Here is a 21,273-nt window from a genome sequence, read left to right as displayed (position 1 = left end):
GTTTTTAAAGATCCAGATTGAAACTGAAAGGTTTGATCAGAATATTTTGTGGGTGTCAAGATGTCTTTCCCTTTTTTTTTTTTTTATAAACTGCATGACTCAAGCAGAGCACGCTGGGGAAGCTCTGTCGTGTGTGCGCACGCACGAGTGTGATAGAGCATGTGGTATGAAAACAAATGGAAACTTGCAAGCCTAACACTGTGCTTTTGTTTGTTTTGTTTTTATAACCTGCTTACTGTGCCACTGAATACCAAGTATTTCTGGTCCTCTTTTAATATATATCTTTATAAACTACACTAGTGTTTTTATGCGCTGCCTACTAGTTGTAGGGCAAACTGCAAATGCAGAAGTTATAGGAATTCCATTTCCAGAATACATGCCTGAGGGATGTCTTCAATTTCGGAAATTAAAAGTGTAGAGTCCCCACCACTTCACTACCTCAACAGGATACACCACAGCAGCCGGAGGACTGGCCCAACGGCATGTGACTGTCGAGAAGTCCCAGTGTTAGCTGCAGTTTCTAGCAAAATGCCAATTTCACCTCACCTGTTTGAAAGCAACCCTCCCTGCCTTCACCCCTCCCAATCCTTTCCTCTATTCTTTATCACGGAGGCAAAACTGAAAAACCAAGACACTGGCGATGAATTAATTAGCAGCCTATGAGTAGCTGGTTCATCAGCTCTTTCCACTAATCTAGGGGTCCAATCACTTTACATGAAACGAATTTTGAGAAAGTACACAGTGTTTCTGAACAAAGTGCATACCAACACTTATTGGTTCAAAAAGCAGTGCAACCCACGAGTTTGGTGGCATTTAAATTTTCTTAAAAAGGTAATTAGAAAACGTAGCAATTCCTTACATCTCTGGAAAATAAATATGGCTGACTAATTTACCCTCCCTGAGACCCTTAATAAAAGGAATATTAAAACTTTAGAAGGAATGTCTTTGCAATATCCCACTAATATTAAAACGTGGATTTAAAATTCATAGTCAAATCACTATGGATTATATATTCTGATGCTTACAGAAAGCATCTGATTTCCTTTGGTTCATTAATAAATACTTTAAAAATGTATTTAAAAAGAGAGCATAGCTTGCATCCCAGATACAAGCATCATTTTAAAAAGAGGGGAACAATTGTCCATGCATTTGAGAATAGGAGCACAGCAACAAATAGCACTGCTTTACAGCCTACACCTTTGAGGACAGAATTTAAATTACGGCACACCAGTGACTACCGAATAGTTTTAATGTAAATGTGAAAGGAACCTTTCCTCTTGGCTACTCAAATCAAGCTGTTAATTGTTTCTTTTTACTCGTTGCCTCCATAGACAGGTACTTCCGTTCTTAAGCAAACCAGGTTTTTCACCCCACAATGTGGCACTTCATCACAAATCGCTGCCCTCCCGTGAGTCCTTCAGTATGATCAAAGAAAGGAAGGTGACACCAAGTTCCCATGTTTGAAATGACTCTGAAGCCTACAGACCGCGTGGATATGAACGTTAAGAGTCAAACGCAAGAGACCCGAAATCCAAACAAAGCAAAACAACACATTTGAAAAACAAGGAGGGGGTGGAATCATGTTAGTGGTCTTTTTGTTTTGTTTTTGCAAGACAGTGAAAAATGAGGGAACAGAAATGTTGAAAAAGACAAAGATCACACGCTCGCAGGAAGTCTGAACTTTCCCTGCAATTCTGGCTGCTAATGCTTAAACCATTCACCACGTTCCCACATCAGGGAATCGAGAAATGTCTCTAAACACTGTAAATACTCCATGTCGGGACTGGATGTGCGTTTGATAACCTTGGTTCAGTCAAAAACAAACAAGAGTAGGTTTTAAGAAGGAAGAAGTCTCATAAACTAAATTGGCAGGGTAAGGAAAAGGAGAGGACACAAGGCAAACCAACTTCAATTACAAAAACCACGACTGCAATGTCACGTGCAAAGTGGTAAGAGGGAGTTGCTTCTTGTATGGACCAAAAATATAGGTTAGACAGTTTCAGTCCTGAAACTAAGAGATTTACCTCAGACATGAGTGGAGGTCTGGAAAATGGATGGAATTCGAGTTACAGAATACCATATTTTCATGAGTGCTTATGTAAGAATAGCAATGCTAACATGTAACCGGAACTTACACGAATACTTGGCATTCTGGAGCTAGTTTAGTTACTTTTGAATCGTCTTCAAAGCCCTCCCAACTAAACCATTTGTGATTTGTCAGTTATTCCATTGCAAATGCAGGCTATCTGGAGCAGTCTTGAAATCTGAGATCACATTGTGTAAAAAATATATATTTTTATATCGTCCAGTACTCTTTAGACAGATGAGAGTCAAGTTCCCACGTGGGTTGGAACATACTTCATGTAGGACTGATTTTAATTTAATTTCAGCACTTTCCTAGAAGGGACTGTCCCAGATCTGTAACTGTTCAATGTTGTATTCACTTCACAGTGTATCAAGCACCAGCGTTGCCATGGATTGGTTTCAAATAACCCTTTATATATAATTTTATATTTATATATATATAGTTATATCAAAACTGATAGTACATAGTATAACTGGAAGAAAGAACTAAACTTAAAAGGATATGCTGAAAGGATGGAGTCTGTGAACACAATAAATAAAAGTTCCCTCCCCCACCCAGCCCCCCCCACCCCCCCCAACAAAACAAAAACAAAAAACCAGTTGTCATGTACATGGAAAATTGTGCACAGCAGATTTTTTTTTTTTTTTTTTATAAAAAGTAGATTCAGGAGCACATCCAATTATAAATGATTGTTAGGAAAATCATATAAAACAATGGAATACATAAAAGTGTCAAGAGTAATCGTCAGGGTGCGAAATTCCTTGGTGGCCAGATGCCCATGGCAAGCAGAAATCATCCTGGCAGCTTCACTAAGAGGCCGATGTCCACAGAAGATTCTCCAGGGGGTGCAAGCAGCATGGGCAGGTGGAGGATTTGAATTTCATACCCTGATTCATAGTTTTCACAATTCCATGTGCAATTTCAGAAAGATTCATCATTTACTGCTGACATGTCGCCCTTTGGCGTGGAGGAACGGGAGGAGCCCTTGTCTGTGCTCTCTGACCCCGAGCTGCTCTGGTTCTGCTGTTCTGACCCTGCACTGGAGGTCACTGTGGATGAGGAGGTCGAGGAGGAGCGAGTCTTTTCCTTAAAGTCTGTGATAATGACGGTGACGTTGCCCACAGTCACTGCCAACTGCTGTGCGGTGCTCCTGTCCACGTTTTTCAGCCGGGGCCTGAAAGCAACACCCCGAGGAACAGCCAATTAAATATAAGCTATGGATTCAAAGCAACTTCTCCATCAATATACACACAGACCTCACGCCACCGTGGGTGGCAAGGGGTCTAAATCGCCACCACACACACCAAGAGCTTCCAGCAAAGTCTGCTGATTAACTTTTAGCGACAGAAACCACCACCGGTTAAACAAAGCTTTTGGACCAATGCAAAATTATCATCGGTTGATCTTTCTCCTGTTGTGGGCACAGTGATACAGAAGAAACCCACATATTTACACATGTGTTTTCCAAGCTCACAGGCCCACACCTAGCTCCTGCCCCCACCCCTTCTTAACTTGCAAGCTCACAGGCACAAAACCTGCCCCGGGTTCGGGACTAGGACAAAGTAAATCAGAGCAGCAATGCTGTATTTCAATCTAGCTTCAAATACCTTGAGGTGTGATTCGTTTCACTGGTCTTTGTTGTAGCATTTGCAGACTGTATGCTGTTTGCTTCACTAGGAGGATCTTTCAGAATATCGGACTTTGGTCTGGGGGGGCGGGGCGGAAACAAAAAGAGGCATTTAAAACAGGGCTGGAGTTCACCGGCAAAATAACAGAACTGTGCAGAGTGGGCTGGGAACTTACTTTGTTTTCTTGTTGGTATTTTTCTTGGTAACACTAGGACTGATTTCCTTATCTTTCTCAGGTTTCTCTTTGTCTTGCTTCTCCACCTTCTCCTTCTTTTCCTTCTTCGGGGGCGGCGGGGTGGCGTACTGCTGAGCCACTTGCTGCGCCACCAGCTGAGAATTGATCCGAGGTTTTCTAAAACGTTTAAGGAAAGACACGTCACTATTTGCTTTATATTATTTCTCTCACTTTTTTTTTTGCTTTGGTCTTACAATCTCTCGAAGTATTTTATGACCGGTGTCTGGCAAGTGCAAACTAAACTACTTGTTATTTCTCCGTTATTGCTCCTATGCAATAGGTAGAACCCTCTTCCTCTTTCAGATCCACCTCCTGCATGTCTGCCTTTAACGACACACACACGTGCTCACACAGACACATCCCTTTGCAGAAAAAGTCTTTCAGCCCATAAAACATGACACTGTTTCTAAGAGTGCAGAGAGCACTTCTTCTTTTGAGCTGTCAAGATTATACTGACTGACAGCTTTCAAATACTCCTGCTGCAGAGGGTTAATCTCATTTTATTAAATGGACACTGGTAATCCCTTGAAAGGAGAATGAAATTAGAAGTGTGACATTCACTCCTCAATCTAATTATTCCAACTCGGTCTGCTCCCCTGCAGCTCTGTGATTGGCATGGACAACACATATAGAGCAATAAAAGGTAACTGTGGTTCATACTAGCTCCCAAGGGGAGTGAAAGACTGAAAGTCACTATAAAAAAACCTCAGACAAGTGATACATTCATTGTGCCATCAACCATTATGTCCGTGCCAATCTCCAACTGACACCGGCTCTTAACACTATTGTTTACAAAATCTAAGTGCTGCCAAACACTTTGCACAATGCCGGAGCATTCAGACCCAAATGGGAAAAGGAGACAGAAGAGCCTATGCGTTATTTCTATACAATATTAATTTTCAAACATTTCCCATCTAGATCTCCATTTATAATATAATAGATCGCCATTTGCAATATAGTAACTTCTCCAAGAACAAGGTAGGAAACAAACACCTCCAGGTGGGTAGTTAATAAGGTGAAATGACCGGCTGCCACAATGTAACCATCACCTTCAGCCCCTACATCTCCCTCTCGGTCCCCAGGATGGAGAAGAGGGCTGGGGAAAAATAACCAGCCACACTAGGTCTAGCTCATCATTGGGAAGCCTGGGGGCGGGGAGTGAAACAAATGTGGGGGCAAGGGGGATGCTTCCTTCCTAAGTAATTCTGCCATTTTGGGGCAGGAAAACAGTTGCTAGATACCTGACATGCTGAACCCCTAATTCCTGGAGCTTCTGAGGGCTGGTGTGGCGTGGATGAGGAGGAAAGCAGCACAAGGAGGAGACCGTCAGCTCACTCCTGCGAGTTCCCCAAGGTGAGCCTGAGCGTGGAAGGCACTGGGTTTGCTCTGAGCATTTCAGTACTTGTTCAGTGGTAGGGTGGCTTTACCAGAAAACGTACCAACAAAGGTATAATCTCAAAGCAAACTTCTTATCAGTCTCTAGCAACATAGGCCTTGGTCATGGGTGGTCACCACAAAACCCAGTCACAGGTACACCTCAGCCTGGACCACAATATTGTCAGTGGTAAGAGATGCAAACGCAGACGTGAAGTACCTCTAGAGAAAGGGAGGAAGGTACTTAACTCTAAGCCCCCAGAGGATCCCGTATGAAAGTAACTTTCTTTTTCCACAGGTTCTGAGAAAGGCAGCAGCAGCCATGCTAACACATTCTACTCCTTCAAAGAGCAAGCACGAATGTGTTCATACTTACAAAGAAGATCATCACCACCACAAACATTTCCCAAGCACTCACTGGGGATCCAAACAGATCAGCTGTCTAAAGGGATTACCAGTTTAATTCAGGTGAAACAAAATGCCACACACTAAACAATACTCTGGTATCAAAATAAGTCAGCCAGAGTTAATACTGTGAATAAACCATAAAAACTATGAAAAAAACTACACCTTGAGAGAGAATTTCATTTAAGCCAGCACATTCATTTTATTCCAGAGAAGTCTGACGTGCAAGAACATGAAAGGACACCCGGACATCAGTCTAAGAGAACCTTCCACAGGGAAGGAATAAAAGGTTAACTGCCAGCCAAATCACCAGGCCCACCCAATCCGAGTTAGAGGTGCCTGTCTCATTCTAGAACACTCTACAAAGTTCTGTCACTTACAACGCTGTACTGTGATTGCCAGTCAACTGGACGCCCCTCAGTGGCAACCTCACATCTTAATCATTCTTGTCACCATGTCATTCAGCACAGTGACAGGTGCTAAATAAAGTTATCTACTGGATGAATAAAGAATAAACGAACATAGCAAAGACAAAGTAAAATGAGGATGAACAAGAGGGCCCAAGCTTCGATAACCAGAAGGAGGTCAATGCCGACCACCAGGAGAGCAAGCCACATGGGATTAAGGGCTGCGAAGACGGACGGACGGTCAGCGCACTAGTACAGAGATGGCCAATAGGAACCCTTCTGAGAACTGTGGTGCGAAAGTGAGCATGGCCCTGGCCATTGTGGAAAGGTTAGCAGGGTTTGAGACTGCTATAGGAAAAGAAGACTTAAATCATGCTGTATGCTGAAACAGACCGGAGGCAGGCAAGAGAGGTTAATTCATGGGGTAAAGGAGAGACAGTACAATCAAGACAAGTCCTGGGAAAGGAACGGGGACACATTCTTCTGAAGCAGGAAAGGGATGCTAAGTAAATGGGGGTTATGGGCAAAATTCGGGAATGAGAAGTCAGAGAAGAGATTCCGAAACCAGGGAACTTAGAAGCAGTGCCCGGTTCAGTGAGTAGCAGGCACTAACATTAGCAGAAACGAGAACTAATGATGAGCGGAGAGAAAGGGAAATTGCTTCTTTTGAGTACAGCTGACAGACCAGGTTAGTTTCAGGTGATTCAACAACTCTATATGCTGTACTCACCCCAAGTGTAGCTACCATCAAAAAGAAAGCTACTTGTATCTCACGAATGGCCCTTAAGGGCATGAGTGGGGGGACCATAAGAAGCTGTGAGGCAGCCAGACATCACACGTGTCCAGGACGGAGTACCCCGAAACGAGGCCGGCTTGCCAAGGCTCCAGGCAGACTGTGGACAACAGGTGAGGTGCCTGCGGTGTGTTTCCGTGCCGGATAAGCATTCCCTCAGACTTCAGCAAAATGCATGGTCTAAATTCTTCAGCACCATGGTCTAAATTCTTCATGCAAACCATGATTCACTATCTACAGGAAAAAATCTATATATACCAAAGGTAAAAATCAGCTGTGATTCCTAATACACAGCACACATGCACAGCCATGTGATGGCTTGTACCTGCTCCTAAGAAAATGAATGTCTGACTAGAAGAGTGAATGCCGCTCTCCGCCAATGGTTAACCAAGCCACAAGCTCAGAAAACGACAAGGACCCAAGGCTATTTGTGATCTGATAATAAGCAAATAAGCAAGGAATAGGGGATGTCTGCTAAAGACATTTGTGTTGTTTCAAAGGTATTACTGTTTTATGTCATCCATTTCCAAAGTCACAACCTAACTCCTCAGTCGTTACCTGACCCCCTCCTCACAAAAAACCCTCCAAAACTGAGGAATATTATTGAAATTACTATTGCCAAAAAAAAAAAAAAAAAATTATCGCAGCTTTTTCAAACTCTCTCCCTCCAACAAGTCCCATAGAATTTCTAAGAAAGATCAGGGTACAGAGGATGTAGGAAATAAACCTAGCCAATTTTTAAAAGATTTGATTTTTAAGTAATCTCTACACCCAACATGGGGCTCAAACTCACAACCCCAAGACCAAGAGTCACATGTTCTCCCGAGACAGCCAGGTGCCCCAAACCTATCCAATATTTACCAGCTGCACAGTACTTTTCTCAATCAAGTGCATACCAATACTTACTGGTTCAAAAAGCAAAGCCAACTTTTTTGCAAGGGGAAGGTTAAGAAGACCAGAAGGCCCACCCGTGTGCACCTGCCAAATAAAAGTGCCACCCCGTCAGCACTACTCGGGCAGCTCCTGCCATCTGTCCCCTCTGGTTCCTAGGCTTATGCTCTGACTGCATGTGGGACAATGGGGATGCCCCATCTCCATGAGAGCTGCACCCACCTCACTCCAGTGAGGCCACCCCAGCCTCTCTAGACTAGACACGGCTAAGTGCCTGGAGTAGCAGAGGCAGATCCATTTCCCAGCCATCACAAGACAGGCACAATGTGAAGCTAGATTTAGCACAACTCTAGGAAGAACTGACTGTCTCCAAATTACAAATTAAGAAGATTGAGGACCAGAAAGATAAACTTGTCGAAGGCTAACAATTAAGTGGCTGAGCTGGGATTTTTAACCCAAATCCATCTGGACTCTTCGTGGATTCCTATTTTGAAGGTAACCTCAAAAGAGTCTCTCTGCCTTAAATAGCCCAGACTTGTCTACTTGTGTGTGTGTGCGACTTGGGCCTGAGGTACTAGGGATGAAAACTTCAGGTCAATCCGCTGAGCTACACAACTCACTGACAATGCCAGGAGCCTCATTAGCCTCGTCATCCTCATTGTGGCAAGAGGACTACTTGGTTGTCCCTAAGGGAAGAGTAAAGGGCAGTGGAAACTACCAAGAATGCTTTCCACTGCCTGTGGAACATTCCCAGTAACAAGGGAACACCTATCATGATTATGTGATACTGCTGATCAGTGAGAAATCATTACTTCCCGCAGATTTACATAGCTCACTGCATCTTCTAAGTGTCCTACAACGCACAGTGTAGACAGCACATTTAGTGGGCAGAGCTTTCAACATGTTGCAGAAAGTCAATCCTTCAGTATGCAGCTGCAGAGTCTGGGTTCTTCAAAATTATGTTTTCCAACTATCAAACCTAAAATAAACTATTAATAGCCTTCAAAATACAGTGGGAAACATAGATCAAAACATATGGCTTAAGCTTTTGATGTCTAAGCCTTGAACTAAAGCCAATAAACTAACAACAACATAAAACAAAAACACTACTGGAGAAGTGTTATGTAGTAAACAGGGGTTCTAGTTTCTTTAAAAAGAGTAAAGCTGACACTGAACAAGTTTTCTGTATCTTCCTCAAGACTTTTTTATAACCAAAAAAAAAAAAAAATTACTCTATGGGTTTATGGTTGCTGTCTCAGTAACATTTACAAATGAAAATCTGCTGTGAAATTTCAGTAAAAGACATCATCAGGAAAACGTGTCTATTTATTTGCTTTTAAAACAGGTTAATATTTCAGGGGTGTCTGGGTGGCTCAGTGAGTTAAGCATCTGACTCTTTATTTCATTATCTGGCTGAGTGTGGTGCCTGCTTAAGATTCTCTCTCCCTCTTTCTGGGGCTCGCACTCTCTTAAAAACAAAAAACAAGAACCCAGCTAGTATTTCAGAAAAGTCCATTCCATGAAAAGTGAAGCAAATCTTCATCTAGGGACAGCCTTAATTTTAGACAAGGAAAATTTTCAGAGTTTGAACATACATGAGTAAATGAACACAGGAAGAGCACAAAACAATCTTTCTGAATTGTTTCTGGTTTGTGTACTCATGTCACTGGGGTAAGCACAGACAGACCTTTTTTTCTTTCTTTTTTTAAAAGGCAAACCGTATTTTTAAGAGGTGTTTCTACCATATACCCTTTTCCTTGTTTGCCTGTATACTCAGGGAAACCTGAGATTTTACCGCTCATTTCTCATAAACTTCTCTATATCTAAGCTACCTAACAAGCAACATCACAAAACACCGTCTTGTGGTTCAGGCAACAAAGAGCAAGAAGAATCTCTAACAAATTGTATCTTTCCCTTGATTATGTTCAGCTTTTCCTAAATTATCATTTGTGCATTTTGCCAACTTAGAGAATTCCATCTGGTGTTTCACTTTTCAATTAAAATACCCTAAAGGCTCTGGAATCAGAATATCAACTCATCCATTAAAAAAACAAAAAACAAAACAAAAAACAAAAAAAAAATGGTGCTTTACAAACTTGCCAAATCGTCTTCACTGAGCTTATACAGTCCTTGAGTTCTCTGGCCACTTACATCTCCCCAACCTTTTCCTTGCTTTGGTGATCTGCTAGGTGAAGAACTATTAACTTCTAGGATTTAACAGCTGTTAGAATGCTTTTCCATTTAGCTCACTTCTATCAGGACCCAAGATTCTTCATGAGAGACCACATGGCAATACAATTTTTTTTTTTTTTTTAACGTTTATTATTGAGACAGAGAGAGAGAGAGCAGGAGCAGGGGAGAGGCAGAGAGAGGAGGAGACACAGAATCTGAAGCAGGCTCCAGGCTCCAAGCTGTCAGCACAGAGCCCGACGCGGGGCTCGAACTCAAAAACCGCAAGATCATGACCTGAGCCGAAGTCGGACACTCAACCAACTGAGCCACCCAGGCACTCCGACCACATGGCAATATAAAAGGAAACTTGACATGACCAATTTTCCTGTCCTTACATGCAAAAGGTCATCCTACACATATTGTTACACCAGCTAGGACAGATTCTACACCACCCACAGTGATTGAATTTTTGTATTGATGATGCCCCCCCCCCCCAAAAAAAAAAAACACAGCAGCTGGGAACACAGCACAGTCTGTATTTATGGCAAAGGCAATACACATGTTGGGTCAACAACACTGGCCACTACACACTAATGGCCCCTGGCTTTGATGACTAGTACAGAAAAGAGGCCCTACAAAAACAACCTGTTTTCTATTCATTTTACCTACCGGCTCTTGAGACATTGTATTTTTTTTTTTTTTTTTAAATACCAAAGATAACCCAAAGTAGAAATGCTGCAAACAGAACACAAGTTAGAATTCCAGCTTTGACACCAAGGATCACAAGCCTAATGAGTCGAAATCATTTGTTTTAGTTTAAACTAATTATCATATTCAGTTCATTCTAGCCCTTTCTGGATTCGTTCATAGGCTAGACTTGCGGCTCAGAAATGAAATTAATAGTAGTGTCACGGTGAGTATGGTTGATAAATTGTCTCTTTGAGAGGCTCAGGGTAAGGGTAGCAGGAGTGCGATTTCTAGGTCAGTAGAAATGTAACAGCTACTAGGAAAAACTTTATGGAGAAGGGCAGGCTGGCAGACAGACCCTAGTGTGGGTCAAATCCGCATTCATATGGGCTTGCTTTTCCCGCGTAGATGTTTAGTTGGGGCAGGCAGAATGCAGTTAGTAGGAGTAGTGCAGATAATAACGTGTTGGTGAGTAAAGTTAATATTCCATTTATTATTCCTTTTAGGATTACACCGAATGTATAGAACAGATTTCAAGTTAACAGGCTACCTTTAGGGCTCTTCCACCTCTGCGTGTACATACACACACACACACATATATATATATATATATATATATATATATATATATATATATATATACTTTTAACAACTGTTGCCTCACTTTGTATCTTTAACAGTTCTAAAAGGTAACTTAGAGACTAAGATTCTCAGTTTTTAAAAATGAGAGGATTAACAACTAGACCAGAGAAATGGAATCTCCAGACTATTCATGTGGTGATCTTTCAGCTACACCATGTGAGGCTAAGACTTTTTTTAAATAAAGGGTTTTAATCTCTTAAAAACCTCTGTACTTTTTCATATTTGTTCAAGTGTTATAGGACAGTATTACTAAGAATCACCAATGTGATCAATTGGCCCAATGAAGAATAACGGATGAAGAAACACAGCAGATAATCTGGTTTAAAAGTAAAACCCCAGGGAATTCCTAGGTACGTGCTTTGTTTGCCACTATTTTATTTTATTTTAATTTTTTTAATGTTTATTCATTTTTTGAAAGACAGAGACAGAGCACAGGCAGGGATGGGGCAGAGGCGGGGGTGGGGGTGGGGGGGCGGGGAGACAGAATGTGAAGTAGGCTCCAGGCTCTGAGCTGTCAGCACAGAGCCCGACATGGGGCTCAAACTCACGAACTGTGAGATCATGGCCTCAGCCGAAGTCGGATGCTCAATCGACTGAGCCACCCAGGTGCCCCAATGTTTGCCACTATTTTAAAGGGCGGATTATCTTAATAGACCACTGTGCAAATATTCGTTATGTTCAGCCATGGGAAGATGAAACCAGCTCCAACCTAATTCGTCTCTGATGCAGGACATACAAGACTTTGTTGTACCAGATGTTAGTCCCAATGACCAAGGTACCCTTTCCGCTGGCTTGTTCAGGCCCATGTGAACACTCCTTAGACCTAGCTGGCTCTCCTCTGAAAGATGAGTACCCCTAGCTGTCCCATGAGCCACTCCTGACGCAACCTCCAGCCATGCTGCACCAGGGTGAAAAGAAACCTATGTGACCTTGTGACCTACACTGAAGCCAACCATCATAATAAGGGTAATTTTAAAGTATCTTTTTCTAAAAAAATGTTTATTTTTGAGGGGCAGGGGGGCGGTGCCAGAGGATCCCAGGCAGGCTCTGTGTGACAGCAGAGAGCCCGATGCAGGGCTCCAACACACAAACCATGTGATCATGACCTGAGCTGAAGTCAGACACTCATCCAACTGAGCCCCCACGTAATCCCTAATATGGATACTTTTAAAAGTCAACTATCACTTTACTTTGCTAGGATCATATACATGGTATGGCATTATTAACTTCTCCCCGCCTTGCAAACAGTATCTCTTCTTGCTGTTCTTTTTCTCCCACACCATTCTTTCCTCTCTCATGTAAATATCTGACTTCATGAAATCTCTCAAATCCTCTGGCTCATCCTTTAGAATGAGCCACTAAGTGACCCAGGGGGTCTCAGTTACTACCATTTTAGGTTACTCCTTCCCAACAGTACACATCCTTGAAACAGGGTAACCACTCTACTCTGTACCAGAAAACTCAAACTTTCTCTCAATTCTGACTCCAACTATCAAATTTTTTTTAGAAAACAAACCATCCCCTTTGTCTGTCTCTCCTTCTGCCGTCTTCACAGCTGAGAAGGAGAGCATGGACTCTGGAGTTAGGATAACTTTATATAATAGGCTCTGCTACTGGAGAGCTCAGCAGTAGTAGTAACTCAAAAGGGAAGGGGCCCTATCTCATTTAATAGAGCTGAAGCGAAGATTAAACGAGGTGAAGTTCACTTAGCTTGTCATAGGACATGTACACAGAATGTATAAATACTTAACAAAATAATTCCCCTTAGAAGTAATATATATACACTACTTTTCCAGCTGCAGATGTATCTACCACCCTTCCTCAGGTACTGGGAGGCAAATATAAAGGTTTACAAGTGAGACAAGTTGGTAAGCCCTGCCCTAGGAAAAGGATTCTAGAGACACATATCTTTCACAAAAGTTGGTGTCCCAAAGCTAATTATGCTGTCTAGCTTCAATACAGCAGCACTAAGCATCCTCATCAACATGGCTACCAATATTTCTACATACTTCAGAGAGCACTTTGGCTGTAGATATTCCTTTTAAAAGAGAACGCCTTCAGGGGAAGCTACCAGGCTTCAACTGTACAATATCTACGGTATTATCCAACTCTCACCAGACACAACTTGGTTAGGAACAGCTGACTCCAACAGAACGAATGCAAGCATCATTCATAAGCAGCAGAATCAACAATGTTCTATTCCAGATTAAAAATTGCCATTTTGAAAATTCAAATGTCTCTTATGCCCTGAAGCACATGACTTTACAAATAACCACCACTAAGTACAGGCACCAGAACTTTTTTTCTAGAACTCAGAAACATATTCAAGTAAGTAAAAGAGCAACAAATGGTTTAGAGTCTTGGAAGCAAGACCTGTATTTCATAAGCAAACCTGTGAGCAATGAGTATCTTAGCCCCATAGTTCTCAAAGCATGGTCCAGAGATTCCTGGGGGTCCTCTAGAACTTTTTAAGGAGGGTCTACCTATGAAGGCCAAAACTATTCCCATAATAATTTTCCATAACTTTTACTTCCACAATAATTCTAAGACATCACTTGCCTTTTCACTTTCCAAAGATTACATGACGTGTAACATCACTGCTCTGACACCTAATGAAATGTATGTCTGTACAACTGACCCTTGAACAATACAAGTTTAAACCACACGGGTCCACCTATACAGAGATCTCCTGATACAGTACTGTAAATGTATTTTCTCTTCCTTATGATTTTAATAATGTTTTTTCTCTAGCTTACTTTATTGTAGGAATACAGTATGTGATATAAAATGTGTTAACTGTTTATGTTACAGAAAAGAGAAGGTAATAGCAGGCTATTTAGTAGGTCATTGCTTTCTGGGGGGAGTCAAAAGTTATATGCAGATTTGACTTCAGGGGTGGGGGTGGGGGGGACTGGCGCCTCTGACCTGCGTGTTATTCAAGGATCAACTGTATAGTTTTGTGTTCTAAACATTTCTCAGTTTTCATTTCTGATATGGAAAACATCTATAGACACAACCAACATGATGCGAAAGCTCCTCGGGATCCATAATAATTTTATCAACAATGCAAGAGATTCTCTGGCCAAAAAGCTTGAGAACTGCTATCCTAGGACCATGCCAAATTATGTTTTTCTGTGCAAGTCTGCTTCATTATAGGCAAAGAAAGAAGAGACTTTCTTTAGATGGCAACTTCTAAAATAACTCAAGCTTAAAATCTTCCTTAGCAAAACTTCAAAAAAGAAACATGAAAAGCAACATTACCTCCAACTGCAGGTTAAAAAAACAGTTTGAAAATAAAGAAAAATTTTAAACTTACTAAATATCAGAACAACTTTCAAGAAGTGGGCTTAAAAGTATTTCAACCATAGACTATAAATCTGGCTTCCTTCCATTTCCTCTCCCCTGTGGTGCCTAAAATAACAATTTTATTGTGGTCATCCAAATATTTTAAGTAAATGTCCCATAATAAATATGCCCTTTAGATCTCCCACAGCTATCTTTCCAAAAGCAAGCCCACTGACAAAGAATGTACTAGTTGACTTTATATAAGGAAAAATGTTTCCTAAACTGTTTTTAAACTGGACCTTCTTTGAAGGTAGCTAACTGAATCTCTTTTTTTAATGTTTATTTATTTTGAGAGAGAGAGAGAGAGAGAGAGAGAGAGAGAGAGAGAGAGAGAGAGAGAGAATCGCAAGCAGGCTCTGCACTGTCAGCACAGATCCTGATGGGGCTCAATCTCAAGAACTGAGATTGTGACCTGAGCCAAAATCAAGAGTCAGATGCTCAAGTCACTGAGCCCAGCAAGGGTTCCTAAGCGAATTTCTTTTTGATACCTCCATTCATTATTTTCAACATGAATTTTATTCTACAGCAAAAGACTTCAGTGTTCAGACTGAAAAGGTCTTTTGCTTGCTGAGGATTTGGTCTGAGTAAGTGTTTTAGGGAATACTACTCATACTGGAGGCAGCCTATCACCGGAGCCATTGGTCATGTGACTACAGGTGTGGTAGCAACACTCTTCTCTTCACCAGCCCCCTTTAGAGGAAAGCCCAAACAGGCATCTAATCCCTAATATCTGGGCCAGCATCCTCTACCTCTCAAACTTCATTTGAATAAAGGGGCAGAGACATGGCATGCCTTGTGCTGTCTCCTTTCCCAGTTTCACGTCTGGCATTCTGGCTTTTGTTTTGAAATTCACTAAACATGTTTTTCCTGGTGCCTACCATATGCCGAGGCAGGGTGCTGTGCACTTGGGATGTGCATGCATATATGCTCATTATCCAAGGAGTTGGTAAGACATGACATAACAGATACCAATGGCCGAGATCACTGGTGAGGGTCCTCTGTGTTTTATGGGGTGCTCCCTGACACACAAAGCAGATCATAAGACTTAACAGGTGAGATGCCTAAGCTTTCCCCCTTCTTGCTTTCTGTACTTATTTTGGGACCTAACTCGGTGACTATGAGTACTACCTTCTCTAAACTTCAGTTTCCTCACTGGCAAAGGAGATTAGAGGTAAGTGATCTCTAAGGTTCCTTTAGCTGAGACACCTGTATTCAATATTTAATAAAGACAACTACATAGAGTATTTGTTCTCAAGGTAGAGGCAGGTTTTCAGTTTATGCTGTTAGGAACTCATTTAGCCTCTTATTTTAAAAAGGATTAAATATCATGGGGTACATTCTACAAACTATACTGTTGGTTTAGTGACTATGATATGACCTCTCTCTCCTGCTGCGAAAGACATACGAAATTACCTTATAAATCATGTCAATAATTTAGAAGGAATCACAGAAACTACAAATCTCTAAGCAAACCACATTTTCAGATGCAAATAAATCCAATGATGAACCAAGGTTTTCTCTCTCCAAGAAACACTTTACAAGAGCAATCCAATCTACTCTGCAAATTATAATTGTCAAAGATCCCATTTAAAATTCATTTAAACACTTCAAAATTACAGTTCATGTCACAAAACTGGGCACCTGCATAGCACACAAAAGAATTAGTAAACCTTCAAAGGGGGAAAAAAAAAGGCAATTAGATAACTCAAAGGAATCTGAGGTCTAACAAGTCCATTGCCTTCTTCAGGTCTTGGGTTTCCTCACCCGCAAAATTAAAGCATTGGGCTTCATTAAGGTCATCGTTTAGGATTCCTTCAAATCTAATCCTTGAAAAAACCAAACCAAAACGTACATACTAGACAGTAACCGTTCTAACAAACATGGCTAGAGCTAGTTCATGGTCAAATTATCATGTCATAATGGGTTTCCTACATCACTGGGAATCAAAACTTAAAGCCCGCCATCACTTGGCAAAGAGGTTCACTGCAGGGTTTTTCAGCCTCAGCACTGTTGTTCTTTTGGACCTCCTAACTCTTTGCTATAGGGGCTGTACTTAAGCACGGAGGAATATTTAGCAGCATCCCGCCCCCCACCTACCAGATGCCAGGGGCACCCCGATCCCCAAGTCATGACAGGCAGAAATTTCTCTAGACACTGCCAAATGTTCTCTAGGAGGCAAAATCACTCCCAGGTGAAAACCACTGTTATGTACAAGATTATCATACAGAGAAGCAAAATATCTACAAAGATGGGAAAGCGGCCCAGAATACAACAGTGCTTCTGTTAAAATGTTATCGAAAGATATCCACCAGAAACATCTGTAATGTGTTCATCATCCTAACTGTTGGAGGTTACCAGAGAGTGAGATTTAGGAAGAACAATCTGAAGAACTTTGAATATATTAACAGTGGTTTTTCAAATGAAGTCGTATGATCACTCTTCTCAAACATTTTGCGATACTTTTACTAAAATAAAGTTCTATACCTCACAGCAACACAAGGATTTACCTGTAAGATATATCATTTACACTGACATTAAACAGAAGTCTTTGGTAATTTCATATAGAGCCAAGCATCACACATTTGGTCGGGAACACACCAGTCGCTGAGATCTAAGTAACAGTGTTTTAATGTGTAGCACGTATTCTAAGGGGGGAAAACCCAAGGTAAGATGTAAAGCAACTTCAGTATATTAATAACCATGAGACCGGTCTGAGCAATCACCAAAGAGAAGGCAGAGGAAAGACTATTTGACGGTCTCTACACAATTTCAACTCTATTAAGATCATCTAGATTTCAGGCATTTCAGGTGAATCAGTTTTTATTTCCAGTAAGGGAAGGGAAATTTTAGGGTTATCTCATTTCAAACGGTTGAAAAGCTCGATGCGAATGAAGGCGAGAACTCTGAAACCACCAGTAGCTCTCAGCAAGAGAAACTAGCACTGGAGTTTGAGAACTCCTTCAACTCCATGAACAGGATTTTGTTTTGCTGGGACAGTGTGGCACAGGCCGGAGATCGGGATTCAGAGAGCAACTTAAACAGTACGGTAAATCTTTGAGTTAAATATTGGTCCCATTTGTTACACAGGGATGAAACATTTCTCAGAATCAGAAAATAATGAGAATTATTTGAATAAGAATAGAAGTTTCAATAAAGACGAGAATATTTTGAGATACACTGTCAGCAGTCACGTATCACACCCCCAACAGGTCCGAGCATGCACCTTATCTTAGTGCCTAAGAAATCAGTGATACAAGTATCAAAATCTGTGTCAGATAAGGAAAACACATTTGTTGGCAAACGTTGATAGCCATGCCTCCTAGAATGAATACCTTTAATTCTGAGGGACTGAAGGAAGTGTTTAGGACACTACATTAACCAACATCTCTATGTAAAAAGTGAATTCTGTGCACAGCCCCTACCCACCCTTGAGTACTTTTCTTCCCTTGAGCAAAATTCTCAGAACAACTTTCCTAGCAATTAAGTGTGGTGAGCTGAATGGGCGCTGCCTAATGCTTTCAGTGTCAAATAATGTGTTACTACTATGGTCAGAACACCTTCCCAGGAAGATATATTCTCTCCCCTTCCTCATTCTTAACATGCTACTGTGACCTCAGAACAGGGGCTGCTTACCTCCACTACTTATCCCTACAACCCCACTTCTAGATCTTCACTGTCTTCCTCCATTCTAGCTCAGGGCCTAAACACCTTCCTCCTCAATGTCCTACCTGCAACGTCCAGTCTTGCCCCTAGTTAATCCCACATGACCCTACTGAGACCAAGGGTCTGAAAAAGAAAGTGTAATTGGCGATTTCTCTGTTTAACATCTACCCCCGACCATGGTTTACAGAAGTAAATCTGAACTCCCGAACTTGATGCAAGGGGCTCCTCACAACTCGGTTCTGACGATCCTCTCCAGCTCACCCCGCCTCCACCACAGCCTGCTCCTGAGCTCTAGCTTAAGCCACACGGACTTGAGCCCATCTTTTTCAGAAGATACCTTTTATCTCTTGCTGTATTTGCTCACCATACTGATCCCTTAGCTTCTGAAATGTCCTTCCCCATAACTGATGTGCAAAACCCATACGTACCTAAGACCCAGCTCAAATGCTGCTTTTCCAAATTCTACTGGCTAATACCGGTTTGTGGCCAGATTTTCAGGGTTCCCTAACACCCCTGGACCTACCTCTACCACTTAATACTCTGTATTATAATCACTCTGTCTCTCCTTACTAGATTATGAACATCTGAGGCCATACTGACACTTTACATTTTGTTTTACTTCCCAAACTTGCTTCAAAATAACTGACAAGAGCTCAGTTAATGCTGCCTGCAAGAACCCAGGTCCTCTGTACAATGTGGTGCAGACAGCAAGTGCTGTATCAGCATGTGACACAAGATTATATTATTATCATACTGTACATAACAGTCTCTCTGGGACTCAGAACTGAGGGACTTGGTACAACTCCTCTTTCACACTGCCATTCCCCAGCAAAACACTAGGACACAGGAGGTTCTCAAAGAATATCAATACCTACTCCAGAGGCAGAACAGCTCCCAGTTTAAAAGAGGGGGAAAAAGGAGCAAGAAAATGAATGGGGAATGCACTGCACCCTCTGAAGAGGCACTGTGTCACGTGTCCTGCACTCATCACCTCACAATCCTCACAACTTTCCCAAGTCGCTGAAGGGACCAAAGCCTGAAGGTCCAATGGTAAACAGAAGGCTAGAGCCGGTAGAGTCTAATCCAAGTTTATGCTCTTTCCACTAACCCATACTGCCTGCCCAGTGAACCTCGAGAAGGAAGAAAAGAAGTGAACTGAAGCCAGTGAAAGTGAGGAAAACACAAGAGAAGACTATACCACAAGAGACACAGAGGCAGAGACAAAGAGACAGAGAGAGAGGGAGGGAGACGGAGATCGACTCCAAGAAGGAACAGCCAATATTGAAAGCTGCAGCAAATGAGGACACAAAAAATGAGATCTCTGAATCTGCTAATCAACGAAGTGCATTTGCAAAAGAAATGTTTCTCTTCTATTCCTTCACTACATAACATATGTGCCCCCTTCACCTTTCCTCTGACCTCAAATATCCCAACTATTTCAACATATCCAACCTACACTCCACAACTATATAGGTATGGAAAAAGCAGACTCTGACATTCTGTTGTACGATGCCTGTATTTTTAAATATCTAGAGCCCAGGAATTGGTACAAAATTCTTAGGAAGTCAAGTCTAAGGAATGCTCTTCATCTTTTCCGTTTCTTTAGCAAAGTAAAAAGATCTATGGGTACTAACAAATGACTTCTCAAAGCATTGCACAATTAGTAAGTCCGCTTACTTAACCTTACAGGAACCACACTATTTTCAAGAGTAAGCACTGTGGCATCAAGTGGGATCCTCATACTACCAGCAAGCTCTCCAATTACACAGCTTTATCTAAATCCCTGGCTTGTAAGAAGGGACATGCGGATACACAGAGACGGTGGTGTGGCGCACACCTGCAAGTACCCGCACCACTCTGGAACAACTTCTCAAGCTGGCACTCCACTCCACATCAAGTGTCTGCCTTTGGCATGAAAGTAAGCCAATCTGCATGCCTTGTAATAAGTTTCCAACAGGGTAAGGATCCTACAGGTTCCAAAAATGACTCTTACATGTCTTTGTTTGAAATGGGCTTTTTCTGTTCTTAAACCAAACTGCTACAACTGCACTTTGTTTGAAGGTTTGCTGAAAATTTGATTCGTTAACTGGCAAAGATAAAATAGAGATCTTTCAAATTCTTTGTTTTAGAAGTCTGAAAACACAAATGTTTTGTTTTTAACTAATTTTAGAGTTGCAAAAATGGTACTCAGTTAGCATATACCCCTCACGCGGCCTCTCCTGATGTTAACTTCTTATATAAACATAATTATCAAAACCTGAAAATTAACACTGGGGTACAATACTGTTAACTAAAATGGACACTTTCTTTTATTCTCACCACTCGTCCCACCAATGTTCTTTTTCTCTTTCAGGATCCTGTCTAGGCTCGTGCATTGCCTTCTATTGTTAGTTCTCATTAGTTCCTCAGTCTCCAGGTCTCTGGTGACCCTGAAACCTTTGAAGAGTACTGGTCATTATTGTGTAACAACATCCTTCAATTGGGGTTTGTCTGATGAGTTCTCGCGAAAAAAAGAAGTCACCCATTTTCACAACACCAGAGCCAAGATGTGTATCCTCCTGTGTGTCTGTTTTCACACCTTATTAGTAATGTTAACCATAACCACTTGGCTAAGGAGGTGTCTGTCAGGTTTCTCTAAAGTTACTGTCTTTTAAATAAACATCTTGAGAGGTATCTTGAGACTATATATAAAAATATGTTGTTTCTCCTCAAACTTTCACCTATTAACGTCAGCATCCAAATGTGGACTGTGCAAAAATTACTATTTTGTTTTGGCTTTGCCCAATGGTGGCTTTCTGGGTGCCTCTTTCTTTCTGTATTTACTAACTGGGATTCTCCTGGAGGTAAGAACTGTCTTTTCTCTGCCAGTATGGATTCATGGATATTTACTTTATCCTACAGGTTAATATGCAGTATTGCCATTATTTATTTTGTGTCTCCAATCA

At 41.5% G+C, this 21,273-nt stretch overlaps 1 protein-coding gene and 1 long non-coding RNA gene across 2 annotated transcripts in view; one reads left to right on the top strand and one right to left on the bottom strand.

The window, feature by feature from the left end:
• Positions 1-2,685: 2,685 nt before the first annotated feature.
• RYBP (RING1 and YY1 binding protein) overlaps positions 2,686-21,273 on the bottom strand; it is an 80,357-nt gene continuing 61,769 nt past the window's right edge. The window contains exons 3-5 of the mRNA XM_058726217.1: positions 3,890-4,066; positions 3,694-3,792; positions 2,686-3,260 (exon numbers count right to left, since the gene is read on the bottom strand). Of these exons, the coding sequence (XP_058582200.1) occupies positions 3,008-3,260; positions 3,694-3,792; positions 3,890-4,066 (529 nt within the window). The 3' untranslated portion in view covers positions 2,686-3,007. The remainder of the gene's footprint in view (positions 3,261-3,693; positions 3,793-3,889; positions 4,067-21,273) is intronic.
• Positions 15,724-21,001, top strand: LOC131509908 (uncharacterized). Its single transcript, XR_009260772.1, has 3 exons — positions 15,724-15,836; positions 20,018-20,246; positions 20,682-21,001. It is a non-coding gene; the product is annotated as an uncharacterized LOC131509908 (long non-coding RNA).

The sequence above is a fragment of the Neofelis nebulosa genome, chromosome 4, assembly GCF_028018385.1.
Source record: "Neofelis nebulosa isolate mNeoNeb1 chromosome 4, mNeoNeb1.pri, whole genome shotgun sequence".
Classification (NCBI taxonomy): domain Eukaryota; kingdom Metazoa; phylum Chordata; class Mammalia; order Carnivora; family Felidae; genus Neofelis; species Neofelis nebulosa.
The sequence above is the reverse complement of the archived record's forward strand: the minus strand, read 5'-3'. Positions and strand labels throughout refer to the sequence as shown.